Raw genomic sequence first — 19139 nt, 5'->3', positions numbered from 1 at the left:
GACAAAACGTCTTATTACCACTTCCATCTGATCTAGCACTAAAGTCCCCAGTAAACGTGGTAAGCTAAGTAGGAAAATATAAGGGTTTTGTTTTTGTTTGTTTTTCTGTTTTGTTTTGTTTCATTGTGTGTTTGATTTGAGCCAGGGTCTTACTAAGTAGCCTGGGCCATCTTGAAATTCACTTTGTAGACAAAGTTGGGTTCAAACTCAGAGATCTGCCTGCCTCTGCCCCTGCCCCTGCCCCTGCCCCTGCCCCTGCCCCTGCCCCTGCCCCTGCCTCTCCAGTGCAGACATTGAAGGTGTGCACCACCACCACCTTGCAAAAGGGTAGGTTTAATGATTTAAAAGTTAAAACGTACACTCGCTGTAGAACTGTGACCACCTACATGCAAAACCCAACAGAACAAACTACCTACTGCAATAATAAAAGTGCCCAAGGCATAGTGGCTGGAGTCTGAGGCAGGAAGATGGCTGTGAGACTAAGCTCTAACATCCTGAGCTCCAGGCCAGCCTGGGATACAGGGTGACTGTGTCAACACAACCCATGACCCAACAGTTTCAAAATCAATTTCAAATGTGTAATATTTCTCTGCAATGGCAGTTCTTGACCTGGAGTGATTTTGCCCCTAGAATATATTTGACTGAGTTAGTAAATAAAAATGATAGATCCGTGGGGTCAGAGAGATAGCACAGTGGTTAAGAATAGGGGCTGGGGACTTAGCTCAGTGGTAGAGCGCTTACCTAGGAAGCGCAAGGCCCTGGGTTGGGTCCCCAGCTCCTTAAAAAAAAAAAGAACCAAAAAAAAAAAAAAAAAAGAATACTTGCTGCTCTTACAGAAGACCTGAGTTCAGTTTTCAGCACCCACAAAGGACAGCTCATAACCACCTCTAACTCTGGATCCAGGGAGGCCTCTGAGCACCCGCACACACATGGTATACAAATACAGACAGTCTCTCTCTCTCTCTCTCTCTCTCTCTCTCTCTCTCTCTCTCTCTCTCTCTCGCACTCGTGCGACACACACACACACACACACACACACACACACACACACGTGCGTGCACATTCCCAATGTACCATTAGTTAGCAGGTTAACAGTGTGGGTTGCTGCTCAATCTGGACAGGGTCAGCTTGTCATCACGGGAGCCCAGTGCAGCACATGTGGGCCCCATTAGCCATAGTGCAGTCTTGAGTGGATGCTCAGAGAAGTGATCACAAAGACATCTGAGAGACATCTCGGTTAGGGCAAAGTGCTGGAGATGCGCTGCCTCCCTTCGCATCTTTTTTTCTTTTGGGATTGCCCTGGCTCAGCTTCTAGCATCTCTGGAGTGGGACTGGACAGAATGGGATCTCTATAAGAGGGACATATACGCCCCTGGTGAATCTTTTCTTTTATAAAAACTCTATTGGTGAAGTTCTTTGCCCTGATCATCCATCAGCAGTTCCAGTCTGTGCTAGAGTCCTGGGAGATTCCTGGAGAGCTGCTGATCTCCAGTCTACATTGGAATTTTAAAGATGAGTTTAGTCCTGGCTGTAGCAACAGCGTAGATGGGCGTCTTGGTGAGAATGGGACCGAACGAAAAGCGTCCTTCTGCCCAGGCCTTTTATGTGGGCTGCACCAGGTAGGGCTTCCTGCTTCAACTAATCTCATGAGGAAAATCCCTCACAGGAGTGTCTGGAATCTTGAGGTCTAGTTGGTTCCAGATGTAGCAGAGTTGACAACCAAGATTAGCCTTTACAGAGGGCCTAAAGCCATGGTGTCTGTGTAGCCATTGTTGAGTTAGTGGCAGGTGTTCACCCATAGAAAACAAACAAGCAGACAGGACATACGCAACATGAAACATTTGTAGCTACTAGAAGTAATGAAATAGATACAAACACAACAATGTTTCTGGGCCTTGAAATGTGCCAGGCTAGTAGGAGAGCTCAGTGGGTAGAGGCACCTACCTATGAAACTAAGGTCATGAGTTTGATCCCAGGACCCACAGGGTGGAAGAAGGAAGCTGATTCTAGGTTTTCTTCTGACCTCCCCATGTACACAAATGAGAGAGAGAGAGATAGATGATAGATAGATAGGTAGATAGATAGATAGATAGATAGATAGATAGATAGATAGATAGATATAAATGTAAAAGAACCCTGCTTTGAGAGGGTAGACAAAAGACTTTAGTCAACTATGTTTTTGCATTTTTATTAAACATCACAAAGGGCCAAAGACCTACTGTTTAGAGCACATGCCTGGAGTTTTCAGGCCCTGTATTTCATCTGTGTCCTTAGAACAGGAAATAAAGAAAACCAGAGACTGCAGGAAACAATGTATGCCTCATCCAGACTCGTACAAAAATGATGAGGTGGCGTCAAGCAGGGTGCTGGGACTGCCGATTTCGAGGGAAGAACAAAAGAGGAACGGCTCAGAGGGAAATAAGAAAACAGAAAGGCAAAAGCTGATTGTGAGAAGCCTAGGAAATGCTCTGAGCACAGGAGTGCCTGTGTTTCCGCCTTCTGCACCTGCGGCCCAGCTAAAGAAAACAAAACAAAGAGACGGCTGGATGGGATCTGGCTGGGAAACTGCTTCCACGCTGTGAGCAGCTTGAGTGCACAGTCCTCTTGCTTGAAGGAACTAAGTTTTCCTGGGGTGGGATGGCGGATGGGGAATCGGCGGAGTCAACCTTGGGAAATGGTGAGCATGTGCTATCAGGGACAGTGAGGGCCTCACCGATGGAAAGGTCCCCTAAATCACACAAAAAAATTCCTGCTGACTCAGTATCGGGTCTGTGGGGAGCTGTCTATGCCCACTTAGGAGCCTCATCCCCATCCACAGGAAGTAACGAATGAGAGGCCAAAGTGACCTGGGGACAGAGGTGCCCACACTGTGCTGAGCAGTATGGCTGAGGTTGCAGACAGGAATGAGCCAGCTGCAAAGTTCAGAGGCCCAGAGTGGGGAGTCTGAGGGGATCTGCTTTGAGGCAGAAAAGCCAAACAGGCACGTGAGCTGGGGGTGGTGGCACATGCCTGGAATTCCAGGGCTCCAGAAGTGGAGGCAGGAGAATCACTTCAGAGTCCTCACGCACTTAAGTTTGCTTCTCATGCAGCCAACGGGATGAGCTCGGAAAGCTTGGCTGGGAGGGAGAGGAAGGAGGATCCACGTGTGCACCAAGAAAGGCAATCCGATTGATCATGGACTCAGATTCAGGGAAGGATAAAAATGGGTGTGTGTGTGTAAATCAGCACAACTTGTGAGATCAGTCCTCCCCTTCTGCAGTGGCCTCCAGGGATCAATCATCAATCAGACTTGGATATCAATTTCTTTTATGCACTTAACCATCTTGCCAATCCTATCACATTTTAAAGGCAATGTTTTCAGAAATGCAAAGGTTGGAAAAGTCACACTCACAGATGCATGTGAGGAAGTCAAGGGGGGAGCCTAGCTGTTACTCCTCAGCTGTCCACTTTGTTTTCCCCAGACACCACCTCTGATTGGCCCGGACTTGAGTAAGGATTGTAGACCAGTGAACTCCAGGGACCCACCTGAGCCAGCCTCCCCAGCCCTGGGCTGTCCTTCTCCTCCTGTCACTTCTCAAAACAGGACTGCCAGGTTTATGATAGCCTGGTCTACATAGCAAGATGCAGGTCATCCTGGGGTATATAGTGAGAGCCTGTCTCAAAAAAGGACGTCTATCCATGCACCTTCTCAGGGGGGTGGAGACCTCAAGACCTGAGTCTAGAGCACGCCAGACTATAGGGAGTTCAAGGCTACACTGAGTGACCCAGTGAGAACCCAGTCTCTGGGGCCAGAGGTGGTGGCACGTGCCTGTAACCCCAGCATTTAGGTTAAAGCTGGTCCAGCTTGGGCTACATTGACCCCATCTGAAACTGGGGTGCAGTTCGGTGGTGGGGTCGCTAAGGTGGCCCTGGGTTCAATGCTCAACATGTCCCATTTTCTCAGTCACGTGAGTATTTGGTCCCTGATTAGTGTTGCTGTTTGGAGGGGCTCAGGGGTGTGGCTTTGTTGGAGGAGGTGTGGCACTGGGGGCAGAGCATTTAACTCACACCTCTGTCTTTACTGTTTCTGGCTTGAGGATCAGCCCCTGCTCTCAGCATCTGATCCGTTTCCTGCTGCTCATCCATGGCGTTTATAACAGCAAATGAAAGTAATCACAGGATCTGATCCCCCACAGGCTTTAGTATCCCAGAACCCATCTCCATGGATACTGAAAGATAGCACAACCCTCCAAATGCATTGGTCCCATCAATGATTGATCAGACTGACCAGGTAGTTCTAATTTGCCCAAAGATTGCCCATTTTAAAGATCCAATCACACACTGAATATTTTGGAAAAAAAAAAAGTTAAAATTTATTAATAATAGTTAACATCACATGGTTAATTTCAACTAGTTCTCTACTGTACATAGTGACAAAACCGAGTGCCCAGGGATTTGAGATGAGTCAAAGGTCATTGAATATCACAAAGTAGCTTAGCAGAGGGCTGTCAACCTAGTGCTAGGAACACAGCACACTGTCTCATGCTCTGGATTGAAAGCCAACTTCCTTAAAAAGCTACACACACACACACACACACACACACACACACACACACACACACACACACCTTCACCTTTAAAAAAAGAAAAAAAAAGCGTCCCTTCCTAGGTGGTGCTTGATTTTAAAAGTTTAAAATTCAAGATTGAAAACTTTAGTCGGAATCCATCTGCACTCCGTGGCTACCCTCTAGTGGTGTACACATCTATAGGCTTTGGTTTTCAGGTCTGTTTCAGTTACTGCAGGTTGAGGGAGCTACACCAGATAGGCAGTGCCAGCCTGGAACAAATCAACATTCGACCTTCCCTCTGGGCATCCCAGAGAGCTTGTTTGGATGTAACCAGGCTCTGCTCAGCACACGTTTGAAAGATGTTCAAAACTTAGGGGCCACAAGGTTGAGTTTTCTTTTGGTCTTTATGTTATCCCTGTTTTAGTGTTGCAAGGCTATTCCTTCTTTATTACATCCTATCCAGGTTTAATGTTGGTGGTCAATTTAATATTTTGAAGGGAGAAGTGAACTTTCAGATTCAGAGCGAACCGTACTCAGAGAGCAGAGAACAGGGCATTGACGACCTCCGTTCCTCGAACAGTCCAGAATAAATAACACGTATAAAAAGGAGAGTCGGCAGCTCGGTGTGGCTCAGTCCGAGGAAGCAGACAGACAGCGAACGTCTCGTATAAAACACAAGACAAACCGGAGGTGGGATCTGCTAGGAGGGCAAATGCACCAACACCCCCGAGACGTCCCTGAGGCTTGGTTGAGTTCTCTCAATGCTTTGTATGGTCTGCTCCAACAATCAGATGACTTTAAAAACAGTGTTTGGTGGCTTCCTTTTATTTGTCAAACCGTCTTGAAACACTGACTGACCTACAAACCGAGTCCTCTACACAGTGAGAACAAACCCTTTGGTTTTCTTTGGCTAACATCCCGGGTGAGACCAGTCAGGAAAGCACCTGGACGGAGCAGCCAGCTGCTATGGCTCCCTTCCCCCAGGGGACCAGCCTCAGTCTCCCTTCCTGCCTTGCATACACCTCACAGACCCCGGAGGAAGGTGAAGCCAGGAGGTTGGCGCTCTGCCAATCACCCACTAAGAGGTTCCACCTATCTCCTCTTCCCACGGGTGAATGAGGTATTTCTAGAGCCAGTCAGTGTCTCATATCCTGAACTACAATGATCTACTCATGAGGCCGAGTCAGGAGACCCTGGCCAGCTATATACAGAACAAAGGAACACATAAATACATTACTTACAAAATTAACCATTACACAATGGAGAGGACCTGCTTTAAACTAAATAAATTTCAAACATAAATTAAAAAAAAAAAACAAAAAAAACTAAAAAGCTACCAAAGCCACTCCTGTCCCCAAGGTCTGTGGCTCGTGGATGACACATTCAGCCGTGTGAGGTAAAGCCACAAACACTTGAAGAAGGCGTCCACTCTAGCTTTGGTTCAGATTCCTCTATCCCAGGACAGCAAATGTTAGAACCGGCAGGGTGATGCTTACGGGTTGAGTTGAAGAGGGACAGCCACGTAGGGCAGGGGACGTCCTACCTCTCCTCCTCCCTCCCACCCAACATCACATCTGATGAGAGAAGCATCGACATTTCAAGATGTTCTCCACCTACAAATGTCAGTCAGGTTCAGCTCCAAGCTGAGGCAACCATGTTCTCAAGAACGTCCCCGTCCCATAGGATTGTACAGGAAGTAGAGTGGGGGAGGGCCATCCCAGGAGGTGACCAGCAGGAACAACTGCGAACAACTCCTTACTTCAGATTCTCAGGAAGGCCAAGGATTGGGTACCAAACTCTACAGTGAATATACAGACAAAAGTCCCAGTCTCACAGGGTCCTCTCTGCCAAGGGGTCCATCTTCTCATAATTTAAAACGGGGAAGTGAGGAAGCAGAGAAGCCCCGTCTGGTCCCCAAGCTTCTATCTCTGCCCGGCCTCCCGGATGCGGCAGGCCACGGCAGTGATGAGAGCTGCTCCCTTCCCACTGCCGTCCTCGGATTCCAGGAAGGACACGTCACATTTCGGAGCCAGATCTCTCACCGTCTCATGCATGACCTTGGCAAAGCTGGAGAAGGAGAAAATGGGGATGTGACTGATTGGTGTCAAGGGAAGCTGGAAAGAGGAGTGAGAAGTGAGGCAAGGCACCTACAAACTAACATTTACTTTGTACTCGGTACTGTAGACAGGCTTGCAGGGGCGAGGGCCACGTCAAGTCTTACACCACAGTGGCCAACCACAAGAGTAGAAGGCTCAAGTTTTGGCACAAATGTCTTGAGATGCAGATGAACTTCTTCAAAACATATCAGTTGGTCCTGTATCTCAGTTGATAGTATTTGCCTAGCAACATAAGGGTTCCACCCCCAGCATCGATAGCCCATGTCTGTAATCCCAGCAAACAAGAAGAGAACCAAAAGCCCACGGTTACCCTTGGCTACACAGCAAAGATAGGCTATGTCTCAAAGGCCAGCATGGGATAAAAGAGACTCTAGCTTAAAGACAAAGCAAGGGGTGAGAGAGAGATCAGCACTGAGCACAAGAACCCTTGCATGGGAACCAAGATTCAGTTCCCAGCACCCAAATGGTGTTCACAATGCCCTGTAACTCCAGCTTCAGGGAATCCAGTGCCATCTTCTGGACCCCGTAGGCACTGCACCCATGTACATACCTTCCCCATGCCTCCCACCTCTAGCCCGTATATAAATTAAACTAACTTTTAAAGGTAAATTAAGGGCTAGAGCGATGGCTCTGTGATTAAGAGCATCTATTGGTTTTTCAGGAGCCAAGTTTGATCGCTTGACCAGGTCAGGCTGCTCATGACTGCCTGTAACTCTGGTGCCAGGCAATCGGCCGGCAAGGGTACCCTCGCTCTAATGTAATACACCACAGAGACACTCATACATGTTCCAGTGCAGTGGGCCGTATGCCCTCTCATGGCTACTCTGCCATCTCAGCAAAAATTATGTACTCTGTCAGCACATAGACAGGGGATGGGAGTGGCTGTGCTCTTACAAAGCCTTTAGTAACACAAGCACTGAGTGGACAATCCTTCAATCACAGAAAAAAAATCTTGCTTGAATCACAAAGTCTACCAGATTATTCCCAGTGCATCCTAACAGCCAAAATCTCAATCAAAATGATTAGACATCACGTCAATACAGAAACAGCAGTGATCACTGGGAAATACAATCTCTGGCAGTAGTGAACTCCAGTCGCTCCACCCCAAGAGACAGAGGATTAGGAGGAATTAGAGGCTAGCCTCAGCTACATAACGAATTCAAGGCTATCTTGGCTCAAAATCAAAAAAAGTTTCGAACCAGCCTTGGAATTAGCCAGCTACACCCACACGCAGGCTCTCAGACCAACAAAAGGGTCACCACCATTAATCTGCAAACTAAGCACGAAACCCTCTTTGGAGCGGCTGAGAGGAGGTGGAGAAGAGAAGGAAGACAGGGCAGCCCCCTCACCCCCGAGGTCAGGCACTCACTGAGGATGAAGCTTATACAGAGTCCCGTCCACGCCCACCGTCACTTTGAGGTTGTCCAGCCCACGGTTCTCTCTTATCTTGTCCACTACGGCGGCCATGCCTGCGCCACAGAGCTGTGCGGCGCGCCGGGCAACCACAGTGCACACCTCCTTCACGATGATGCTGTCATCGCACGTGCTCTCCAGCCCTAGGTGGCGCAGGATGGCCCGAACCTGTAGCAGGGCCAGGCAGTCGCTGCGTGGGAGACGACAATGCAGGGTTAATGATGCACAGAAAGGCTTGGTGCCCTGCGTTCCCTAAGGCCCCCTGATACCCTGGGGGGCGGGGGAGGGTGGTCCAGCTCTGAACTCATTCACTAGCTCTCCCTGAAGGTGACAGAGCTACAAACAAGGGACCCTACATTCTACTTTGCACCCAAGGTGGGCATTGTTATTACAGCCTGATGTTCACAGGCATGGAGAGCCACACCTGTAATCTCAGCAGTCAGGAGGTGCAAACAGGAAGACTGAAACCAATTCAAGGGCAACCTTAGTAAGATCTGCCTCAAGAAAGCCAAAACCAAACTATACTGAAAACAAAGAAAAACCCACATCTTACACTCACACTGGCCCTGATACTAAAGCTCACCAAATCCCATTCTCGGTCTCGTTCCACATTCAGCATAGGTAAGTGACAGGAATGGTAACTCACTGGAGGCAGACCTCTGCCATCCACATCTTGACTTCATATGAGCTTTGGAAACCCTTCAGCCTGTCTATTCACTGGACAGAAAATGAGGACCGGGCCCCCCCTTCCCCAAGAGCCTCTCCTCCTCACCTCTCTATCTGAGACAGGAACTTCGTTTCAAAGATTCCCCTTGTCTTGAGGCGCTCTGAGATGCGGCCTCGGAAGAGCAGCCCCCGCTTCGTGAAATCGATGAGAATGTTGCGCACAATCTCTCCCAAGTACATGCCGCTGATCATCTTCTCGAACCTGCAATGGGACATTGTCCACAGAGGTCTCAGAGGGGGCAGATGAGTCCAGGGCAGAAAAAAAAGGGGAGGGTGGAAAAACTCCTCTTGTGGGGGCAGAGGGGAAGGAACATGGTGTCACTCGGGCGACATCCAAGAATCTTCTCAAATGTTGATCGAAACTCACCTCCTGACATCTGAGGCCCACAAGGCTTACCAGGAAGGAAGGAAGGAAGGAAGGAAGGAAGGAAGGAAGGAAGGAAGGAAGGAAGGAAGGAAGGAAGGAAGGAAGGAAGGAAGGAAGGGAAGGGAAGGAAGGAAGGAAGGAAGGAAGGAAGGAAGGAAGGAAGGAAGGAAGGAAGGAAGGAAGGAAGGGAAGGAAGGGAAGGGAAGGGAAGGGAAGGGAAGGGAAGGGAAGGGAAGGGAAGGGAAGGGAAGGGAAGGGAAGGGAAGGGAAGGGAAGGGAAGGCGGACCATACACCCAAGACCAATTCCAGGAGCAAGGAAGAATAGCTGAGTCAGTCTTCACCCTAAATTCCACTGGACGGCTTCCATGTTTTCTCTTGGGCCTAAAGTAACTGCTGGCAACAACAGCAGGACCCGCCCCACCCCCCTGCCACTTCTGAAACCAACCATGACTCTGACATGACTGGTCTTTGGAATATGCACAATGCCTCTTTGCAAAGCCAAGGCCCTCACGGTGCACTGAAGACATTGTCATTGTCCTACCTCCTTTTGTAGCCTACTTCTTCCTTCATTAATGCTACCTGCCTGGCTCGCAGAGGGATTTCAATCTGGGGTCTCCAATCTAGACTAATCATAGACGGTATGTAAAGTGTGCTCTAAAGGACCATGGTCTTTGGTCTTTGACTACTGACTCAGACACTGTAGAGATAGCATCTGCCTACCAGGAAGAGGTCTCAGATCAGCTCCAAGCCCCTACACTACATGAGGCTCTGTGACATTGGGGACGCTTGTCATTTCACAGAGAGGTGACAGATGCTAAGTAACCTGCCTTCCTGTCAGAGCCACAACAGTGCTTCTTCACACTGGGAGCTGCCTGTCTGTCTTTTTCTGTCTGTGTTGCCAGTTCCCACCTGGTTTTCCTCAGTCTCAGACCCAGTTTCTAACGCACTCTCAAGACCTTGTGGTATGTTTGAGAAGACCCTCTTTGAAGGAGAGCCCCATCAGTCTCCTCAGGAGAACAGCATTCTGAGGAAAACCATGAAGATGGAGAGCCCGGTCAGTTGAGGCCCTGTTCTGGGACTTAGCTCCCAACACAGGTGATTGCTTACCTCTGTTTGCCAGGGTTGAGAGAAAGCTCATCCACAGCGACATCAAACACGGTCCGCAAGTCATCCAGGCAGCCATTGTCCCCGAACGCTCCCCACTCCATGTTGACACACATCCGTCCCTCCTCTCCGTCCACCAGCTCCACATTACGCATCTCTTCCATGTAGCAGGCATTGCTTCCGGTGCCTGCCAATCAGAGGCCACCAGTCCTGCTCAACACCAGCCTCCCACCCACCCAGCTCCACGCAACCCCATCTGGGGAGGGTAGCGTCCTTACCAACAATGAGGCCAACTTCACAGTGAGGGTCTTCGTAGCCACAAGTCATCATAGTCCCAACTGTGTCATTCACCACGGCAACCACATCCAGGTCAAACTCCTGATAGCGAGAAGAAGATGTCTACTCCGCAAATCCCAATGTCAGAAACTTCAAGACACATACACACACATGCATGCACAGGCCCACACATATACCCCAAATGGTATATATATACCATGGCCTATTCCTCATTTCACCTGCCCCTGCTCAGACACCCCCTCCTCAAACTGAGGCCTACGCTTCCACTGGCCAGGACATTAAGACCACTTCTGAGCACGGAGGTCAGATCAGTCAGCAGAGAGCAGCGCTTGATTTCCTTGAAAGAGACAGACACAACCAACGGCGCACGCCTGTAATCTGTGCATGGGGAAATGGAGACCAACAGATTCCTAGGACTTGCTGGATAGCCAACCTAGCCTAACTGTTCGGTCAATAAGAAGAAATCTGTCTCAAAAACCAAGATAAGGGGCTGGAGAGGTGGCTCAGTGGTTAAGAGCCCGGACTGCTCTTCCAGAGGTCCTGAGTTCAATTCCCAGCAACCACATGGTGGCTCACAACCATCTGTGATGAGACCATCATGATGCCCTCTTCTGGTGTGTCTGAAGACAGTAACAGTGTACTCATATACATGAAATAAATCTAAAAAACAAACAAACAAACAAACAAACACTGAAGAAAAGCCAGACTGGCATGGTGGCATATACCTTTGATCCCAACCCTTCAGAGGCTGAGGTGGTATCTAAGGATTGCCACCTAAGGCTGTCCTCCGGACACACACACACACACACACACACACACACACACACACACACACACACACACAGAGCCACTTGTCTATTTGCTCAGCCCTCTGTGCTCTCCCCATTCCTCAAAGCATGGTCTTCTAACCACTGCTGGGTGATAAGCTTATTTTCCCATCAAAGCAGTAACATGTGATACACCAAGCCTTGCACTACGTTCTCCGTTCCCCTACCTCTCGCCGGTGAATCGCTTCCTTCAGCAAGGTGACCACATCCTCGCCCTCACAGCCAGATGCCTTGAATCCCTTTGTCCACTTGAGGAGGATGCTCTGAAAGTAAGAAAATAGGAAATAAAAATCACACAGGCACACAGAGGAGGGATATCCAAGAGGGCGTCCTAGGTCATTCCTGGAGCCTGGTTCTGCTTCTAGCTCTCAGCCTCGCCAAGCAGATTTTTCACAAACAGTTCTAAGCCTGCACCTAAGATACTGACTTGGTTACATCATTTGATCCTCACTACCACATGAGAGCTTTCCATAATCAGTTACTTGGTGGGAAATCAAGGCACTGAAGGGATTTGCCTGAGATCTAGATCATACCCTGGCCCAGCGACTCATGGCTCCAGGTCCACACAAATATTCCAACAATTATTCCTTTGGTGGACAAAGACTAGAAGGGTGTATGTCTTTTTTTTTGGTTCTTTTTTTCGGAGCTGGGGACCGAACCCAGGGCCTTGCGCTTCCTAGGCTCTACCACTGAGCTAAATCCCCAACCCCGAAGGGTGTATGTATGTCTTAATTCCAGAGTGCAATGAACAGTGTCTGGGCGCGCTCGTGTGTGTGTGTGTGTGTGTGTGTGTGTGTGTGTGTGTGTGTGTGTGTGTGTGTGTGTGTTCTGTTTACATCTGCATGCATAAAGCTGTGCACATGGCCTGAGTGTGTTAGTCAGAGGCTGATGTATCTAGATGTCCCACCACACACACGCCTTCCCCATTTGCTGTCCACCTTTTTTTTTTTTTGAGGGAATCTGTCATTATACTCAGAACTCACTGAGTTAAGACTGGCTGGCCAGGGAGCACCCAGGATCTACCTGCCTGGCTCTGCTTCCACAGTGCTGGGATTACAGGTACAGCACTGCACCCAGCTTTTGTATGGGTGCTGGAGATCTCAGCTCAGATCCGCATTACAAAGCAAGCAATTACCATCTGAGCCAGCCCCTGAGCCCCTCTTTAGGGCGTCCTCCCTTGTGTGGTGGGACATCTAGACACAGATGCCCATTTGCTTTGCACATGGGAGAAACAGGGTTTGTTCCCCGCTCCTCTCGATGGTATAGCAGTTAGGCAAACCAGCAGCCCTTTCACAAAAGGCTGGAATCATGGCCACCCACGTGCCTTGCTCATGGTACATGCCCATCACTTGTGTATCCCATAAACCTGGGTGTGCCTCACTGTGCTGAAATCCCAAGAGATTCTAAACAAAGCACAGTACCGTGGAGGCCTGGCTAATTACACCCACACGGCGACAAAGGCCTGCCTGTCTCTTCTACTCGTCTCTCATCTACTGCAGAGCTTCCTGCCTCTGGCAAAAAAGTGCTCATAACCTCATTTCAGGTGATCACTACAGGACAACCCCAGGCTTCAACAACCCGGGAGACGTGCCCAAAGTCAGTGGTGAATAAATGTGGCCAAAGACCTCTGGGCCTCCAGGTGTCCTTAACACCTGCTGAAACCTCATCAAAACGGTGATGTCACCAGAGCCACCACAGCTGGCCTCTGCTTTCCTTACTCTTACTTCTAGAGTTACCAGAGGAGCCTTACAGAACACAGAAACATCCAGCAATAATCTAAGGTCATACAATCCTGACTGGAACAGCGGCAAGTTTCCTGATAAAAATACACAAACTTGCACATGTCGGCATGAAAAGAGAGGGTCTGCTCATGTGCACGAGGACCTCGGTTTGGTATTCAGCATCCATGGAAAAGCTGGGAAGACAGGAGAACCTCTAGGGTTTCACCAAACAGCCAGACAGCATTGCATAAATAAGTGAGCTCCAGGTTAATGAGAGGCCTCGTCTCAAAAACGTGGTAGATAACCTCTAACTGAACATGTATGCATGTGTCAACACACAGGCGCATGCGCACACACACACACACACACACACACACACACACACACACACACACAAAATGAATATTTTTGATTGTTATTGTTATGTGTACCCAAAACTTTGGTATCCAATTTCTCCTAAGCGCCCCACCCAAGGTCTTTCCCTCTTCTAAGAACGACTCTCTTCCCTGTACACTGGAGTGCACTTAAGAGTTAAGGAAGCCCAGAGAAGAGCCCTCCCAGAAGGTGACCCTACCTGGTCTAGGCTGTTCTGCTGGCAAGGGAAGGAGAATGTGAAACCCAAAGGCAGGGACACGCCCTTCATGCCCATGTACTCCAGGAAGTCCGCAATGCACTGGACAATGTGGTCGAAGAGCTGCAGGGAGAAAGGGCATTGAGAGAGGGGCCTCGACAGAGGGGGATGTCTGCTCTCAAGCACTGAGAAATCCAAGTTCAGGCCGCACCAATCAGGAGTAACTCTGCCAGGGCCATGAACCACTGCCCTCCTCAAGCCGGGGGTGAGTCGAGGCTTTGAAATTGGGGCGGTTGCTGGATCCTCCCAGAAGCAGATCCCATCATGAGCTCCCCTCCTCCCTAATGTATCGCCACCGCCACCGCCACCCCACCCCACCCCGTTTGTTCTCTCCAGCCCCTCGCCTCACCTCTTCCCCAGTGCCATGCATAACCTCCTGTGGGATGGAGTAGATCTTGTTATGCATCTCCACGCCCCTCCGCTTGCCATTTCGCACACGCACCAGCAGGACCCGGAAGTTTGTTCCTCCAAGATCCAAGGCCAAGAAGTCTCCTTTCTCTGGAAAATGAACCCGGGACAATGAGTTGGGGTGACAGAGAATGTGTTTCCCTTCCTTGGGGTTGTGGAAGAGACCCTGTGAAACGCAGGTCTTGGGAGAAGATAAAGCGTGAGCGCCACCTGGCAGTTAAGCAAGCGAAATCTTCAAGACCAAATCCAGTGGGCCCATCTGGTGGAACCCCAGCAGTCAGCTCTTCAGAACGCGGGGAATGCTAATACGGTATACTTAAGACTGTCTAAACGTCACAGCTGAGGCGAGACGAATGGCTACATTTTGAGTTTAAATCAACCATGAGCCAATCCAGCACATTCCTTTTCCCTCTTAAAGGTGATCTTTGAGGGGTACTTGAATGGAGTAAGGCCCCATATTACCAGGGTACCAAACCCTAGCTTCTGCCTCGGGAGCCTGTGCCAACCATGAACCATCATGAACCAGAAACGTTTTCTATGGGGCCAAACAGGAAATACACGTAGACCCAAACTAATGTAGTATTTGAGAACTGCCTCCGGAATGCTAGGTTTGAATGGAGGCTGACGCTGATTATGTGACCGTGAACAGGGTTCTCTTGGTTTTAGTTCTCTGCCACACAGCAAATTTTTAATAAACAAAATTGGTCTCTGAGTGTCTCTGCATACACGAACAATCCTAGCATAGGTAATTCAAGGTCGTCCTCTACAACATCCTGGACTACATTTGAGGCCAGTCTCAGCTACATCAGACCCATTTCAAAAAGCAAAACAAATGGGGCTGAAGAGATAATTTGGCAGTTTAGAGCTGACATTGTTCTTGCAGTGGTTCCAAGTTCAGTTCCTAATACCCACATTTCCCAACTGACAGGTAACCTCAGCTCCAGGGGGACTGGATACCGCTTGGCACACAACGCACAACTCACTCACACTCACACGCACACACACGCACACGCACAGACACGCACAGACACACACACACACACACACACACACACACACACACCCGCACGCGCAGTGCCGATGCCACGTACCTGTACCATCTGGAGTGGCACACACGTAAGTGGGCAGCATCTTCACAGGGGCGACCGCATGCGTCTCCTTGCTCAGACCCTGCTCCATTTCCACCTTCATTCTTCTCTTAACCTCCAGAAGCTGCTCGTGGCTCAGCTTCAGAGACTCCAGGGTCTTCTGGCGGGCCCGGTGTTGGTCAGCCAGACGGTAAGCCACCGCCGTCACCATAGCAGCCCCCTTGCCGCTGCCATCCTCAGAGCGGAGGAAGCGAACATCACAGTCGGGCACCAGCCTCCTCACTGCCTTATGGAGACGCTTGGCAAAACTGTTACACACAGAGACCATGGTTACAAATGGCCACAGAGCAAACCATGCCCCTGCAGAAGCAAATGATGTCCGTATCTTCTCTCTCCATTTCTCCCCATCTTAGGGTTACTGTATAAAGACCCAGCTATTCAATCATGGCTGCCATAGCTGGTCCTTCTAAAGCTACTGCCCCCTGAATGCAGTCACACAGACCCGCTCTTTCTCATGGAACAGGCTATACAGCTCCTCGGTGTAGCAGATGGAGCCAGGCTCTGCTAGGGCAACTGTAACCAAATGTCCCTGATGCTCCTGGAGACCCAGCCTCAATTCATCTGATGCCCCAAGGAAAACTCAATAAAAAGCTTGGAAGCATCTTCCTTTGGACTCTGGCCTTTCCCTTTCCAGTTCCTGCAGCTGTTCTCAGAAGCATCTGGACAACTGGAGACCATAAGGATGTTTAATTAGCAGGAGGCTCTTGGGTGGTGGCCTCCTGCAGCTTCCAGGGAGAGCTGACTACTGAGGAGAGCACCACACAGCTATTCCAAGGTTCCTCTCCCAGGCCACCCACACCCACACCCGCTCGCAGGAAAAGTCAGCCTCGCCCTGTCACTGAGCCGGAACCGGCCTCTTTTTTTTTTTTTTTTTTTTTTTTTTTTTTTCCGGAGCTGGGGATCGAACCCAGGGCCTTGCGCTTGCTAGGCAAGCGCTCTACCGCTGAGCTAAATCCCCAACTCCCAGAACTGGCCTCTTAACCATATTCCCAGGTTATTCATATTCCTACGGCCCTGGGCTGGAAAGTTGGGGATCGATCTCAGGGCCAGATGGCAGCCACCAGCTGGCTTAAATAAAGGTGCCCTGCCCTGGCACACACATTGAGAAAACAATGGACAATTAAGTGAGCACAAGAGACATCTTCTGGATCCTGGTCGAGATATTTTGGAATATACGAATACAAGGGGCAGAAATAATTCGACACCAAAATAAGGAGAGGCTGGCGTCTTGGAGGTTGGGATGGCCACTAACAGAGGGTAGGGTATCCAGATGAACCAGCCAGAATAATGGAAGACCAAGGAATGAATCAGTAACTCATAAGTAGAGAGGGACGTGGCTGGGGATGTAGTGATGTGCAAGCCACCAGCTGCCTTCAGAAAGCAAACGCACCCACACCAACAGTGTCCACTGGAGAACACTTAAGCTATATGGAAAGCACTGAACTGCCTCATGGAGTCTCCAGGGGACTCTGTTGTTCCCAGCCCGGGGCGGCACACTCACTGGGGATGTTTCTTGTAGACGGAGCCATCGACGCCGATGGTGGAGCGAAGTCGCTCCTCGCCCTTGTTCTCTTTGATTCGCCACAGCACCGCAGCCAGAGTGGCTGCGCACAGACTGGCCGAGCGCGTGGACACAATCTGGCAGATTCGGTGCGTGGCCACACAATCCTCCTGCAATGGATTCAGACCCAGGCGCATCAGGATTTGGTAGGCCTTCTCGATTCCATCCTTATCCCTGGGAAACAGACAGGGTGTGAGCCATGCTGAATTCACCGTGGCCAGGGGGAAGGGCTGTGGGCTGGCAAGGGAGTCCCTGGGTTCTAGCAAAGTCATCCTTCCAGGGAGAGCTGACTACACAGTAATTCAAGGCTCCTCTCCCAGACCACCCACACACACACACACGCACACGCACACAGAGGGAGGTCTGGTTTCTGTAGGTGCTCGTGTTTCCCACAAGGAAAACCTTGCAGTTCCTTTGTGTGTACCTTATAAAGACAAGACCCTGTTTTCCCTGCTGCACATGCTGAGTGGGTGTGGGTTCCTGCTCGCTGCAACTCAGCTGCCGGCCACCACTGAGTACTTCAATTCAGTGTGAGCCCCACCTGCTGCTCTCTAGAAAGGCCAGTCTGTCTGAAGACATTGGGAAAGGGCTGGAGGTAGGGCCTGAGCCGCTCCTTGAGGAGCCCCGTGCCTCTATAACACGGGCCTTCATCTCCCTTTGGGCTTAACAAAGAAAGAGCAGGCAGAACTGCTCCAAGGGTCCTCGTTAGCAAAGTCCATTGAACTATTTCATTGGCCTTCTTTGCCTAAAACTACTTCCTCTCTCCATCACGTCCCTGAAACTCTAAGACCCCCTCAATCAAGTAGAAATCTCAAGCACAGAACAGCAGACCTAAATCTTTGCAACACTGTTTGGTGATGTCCTTGGCAAGCACAGGAACCTGAGTTCAATCCCCACAATTTATGCTATAAAAAAAAAAAAGATTCAGCTGTGGTTTGTCTCTAATCCCAGAGCACTGGGGAGGTGGGGACCAGTAGATCCTTGGAGGCTCACTAGTCAGTTAGCCTAGCTTCCTTAGTAAACTCCAGGCTAGTGAGAAAGTCTGTCTTCAAGGTAGACATTGCAGGGCTGGAGAGATGGCTCACAGGTTAAGCACACCAACGGGAGTTCAATTCCCAGCAACCACATGGTGGCTCGCAACCATCTGCAATGGGATCTGATGCCCTCTTCTAGTGTCTGAAGACAGCTACATGAAAGAGATAAATCTTGGGAAAAAAAAAGAGGCAGAACACATACACGAGGGTTAACACCCACACCCGAATACACAGGCACACACAGAACTCCAAACCGAGCCCCTCATTTCCCTCCCCGGTTCCTGCCCTGCTCATGGAGACTTAGAAGCTTACTCTTCAATATCCGAGACATCTTTGGTCTCGAAGGAGCCAGTGGTAAGGAGTTCTGGGCTGAGTTTCCCTTGGAACAACAGCTCTGCCTTGGCCATCTTCACCAGGATGAGCCTGACCAGCTCCCCCATGTACATTCCGCTAATCATCTTCTCAAACCTGCAGAGACACCAGTGACGCCCCACCATCAACAGACGCACAGCCTCTCTCCTCCAGAGGGCATACATGCGACACACAAAACCTCAAACCAACCTGGGTGGTAGTGAGACTCTGTCTCAAGGGGGAACAACCCAGTAATAATAGTAACATCATAGATTCCCAATAGGAAACAAGAATGGCTATAATTCCCACTCATCCCACCCGACATTGCCTTCCCCGATTTGTGAATTCAAGAAAATGTGATAAGAGCCTGGACAAAGGCTGGGAGGTGGTAGTGCATGCCTTTAATCCCAGCACTTGGGAGGCAGAGGCAGGTGGATCTCTGTTAGCGCAAGTCTAGCCTGGTCTAAAAAAAAAAGTAACCGGATAGAGACTGGGGTAAAGTTCCAGGGCAGGCTAAAAGAGCTCAAGAATTTGGTGAACACGTTGAGAACCAAAGAAATCAACGCCAGCACTTAAGGAAGTCCAGTAATTTAATTTCCCACCACTAGGTGGCACTGTTTTCTTTAGTGATTACTAAAGCCTCGGCCCACGTGACAGAAGAAACCAAGCCCTTCGGATTATCTTCTAAGTAAAGAAAGCCCCTTGATGTCTCATAAAGGAGCGGAGTCTAGAAGACAGGAAGCATGTACTAACTAGGACAGGGCTGTGTACTAACTAGGATGGGCCATGCCACCCAGGAGGCCCAGCAGGGGTGTGGCACAGAAAGAATGCCTAGCAGGAACTGAAAACCAGCAGGATGTGACTTGTTCAGAGTAAGGCTAAAGGA

At 49.7% G+C, this 19139-nt stretch overlaps 1 protein-coding gene across 1 annotated transcript in view; it reads right to left on the bottom strand.

The window, feature by feature from the left end:
* Positions 1 to 4325: 4325 nt before the first annotated feature.
* Hk2 (hexokinase 2) overlaps positions 4326 to 19139 on the bottom strand; it is a 49890-nt gene continuing 35076 nt past the window's right edge. The window contains 11 exon segments of the mRNA XM_032906302.1: positions 4326 to 6614; positions 8034 to 8267; positions 8850 to 9005; positions 10279 to 10462; positions 10554 to 10653; positions 11567 to 11662; positions 13695 to 13814; positions 14101 to 14249; positions 15251 to 15555; positions 16809 to 17042; positions 18215 to 18370. Coding sequence (XP_032762193.1) covers positions 6470 to 6614; positions 8034 to 8267; positions 8850 to 9005; positions 10279 to 10462; positions 10554 to 10653; positions 11567 to 11662; positions 13695 to 13814; positions 14101 to 14249; positions 15251 to 15555; positions 16809 to 17042; positions 18215 to 18370 — 1879 coding nt within the window. The 3' untranslated portion in view covers positions 4326 to 6469.

This window comes from Rattus rattus, chromosome 6, assembly GCF_011064425.1.
Source record: "Rattus rattus isolate New Zealand chromosome 6, Rrattus_CSIRO_v1, whole genome shotgun sequence".
In the NCBI taxonomy this organism is placed as follows: Eukaryota; Metazoa; Chordata; class Mammalia; order Rodentia; family Muridae; genus Rattus; species Rattus rattus.
This window is presented reverse-complemented; position numbering and strand designations above follow the sequence as displayed.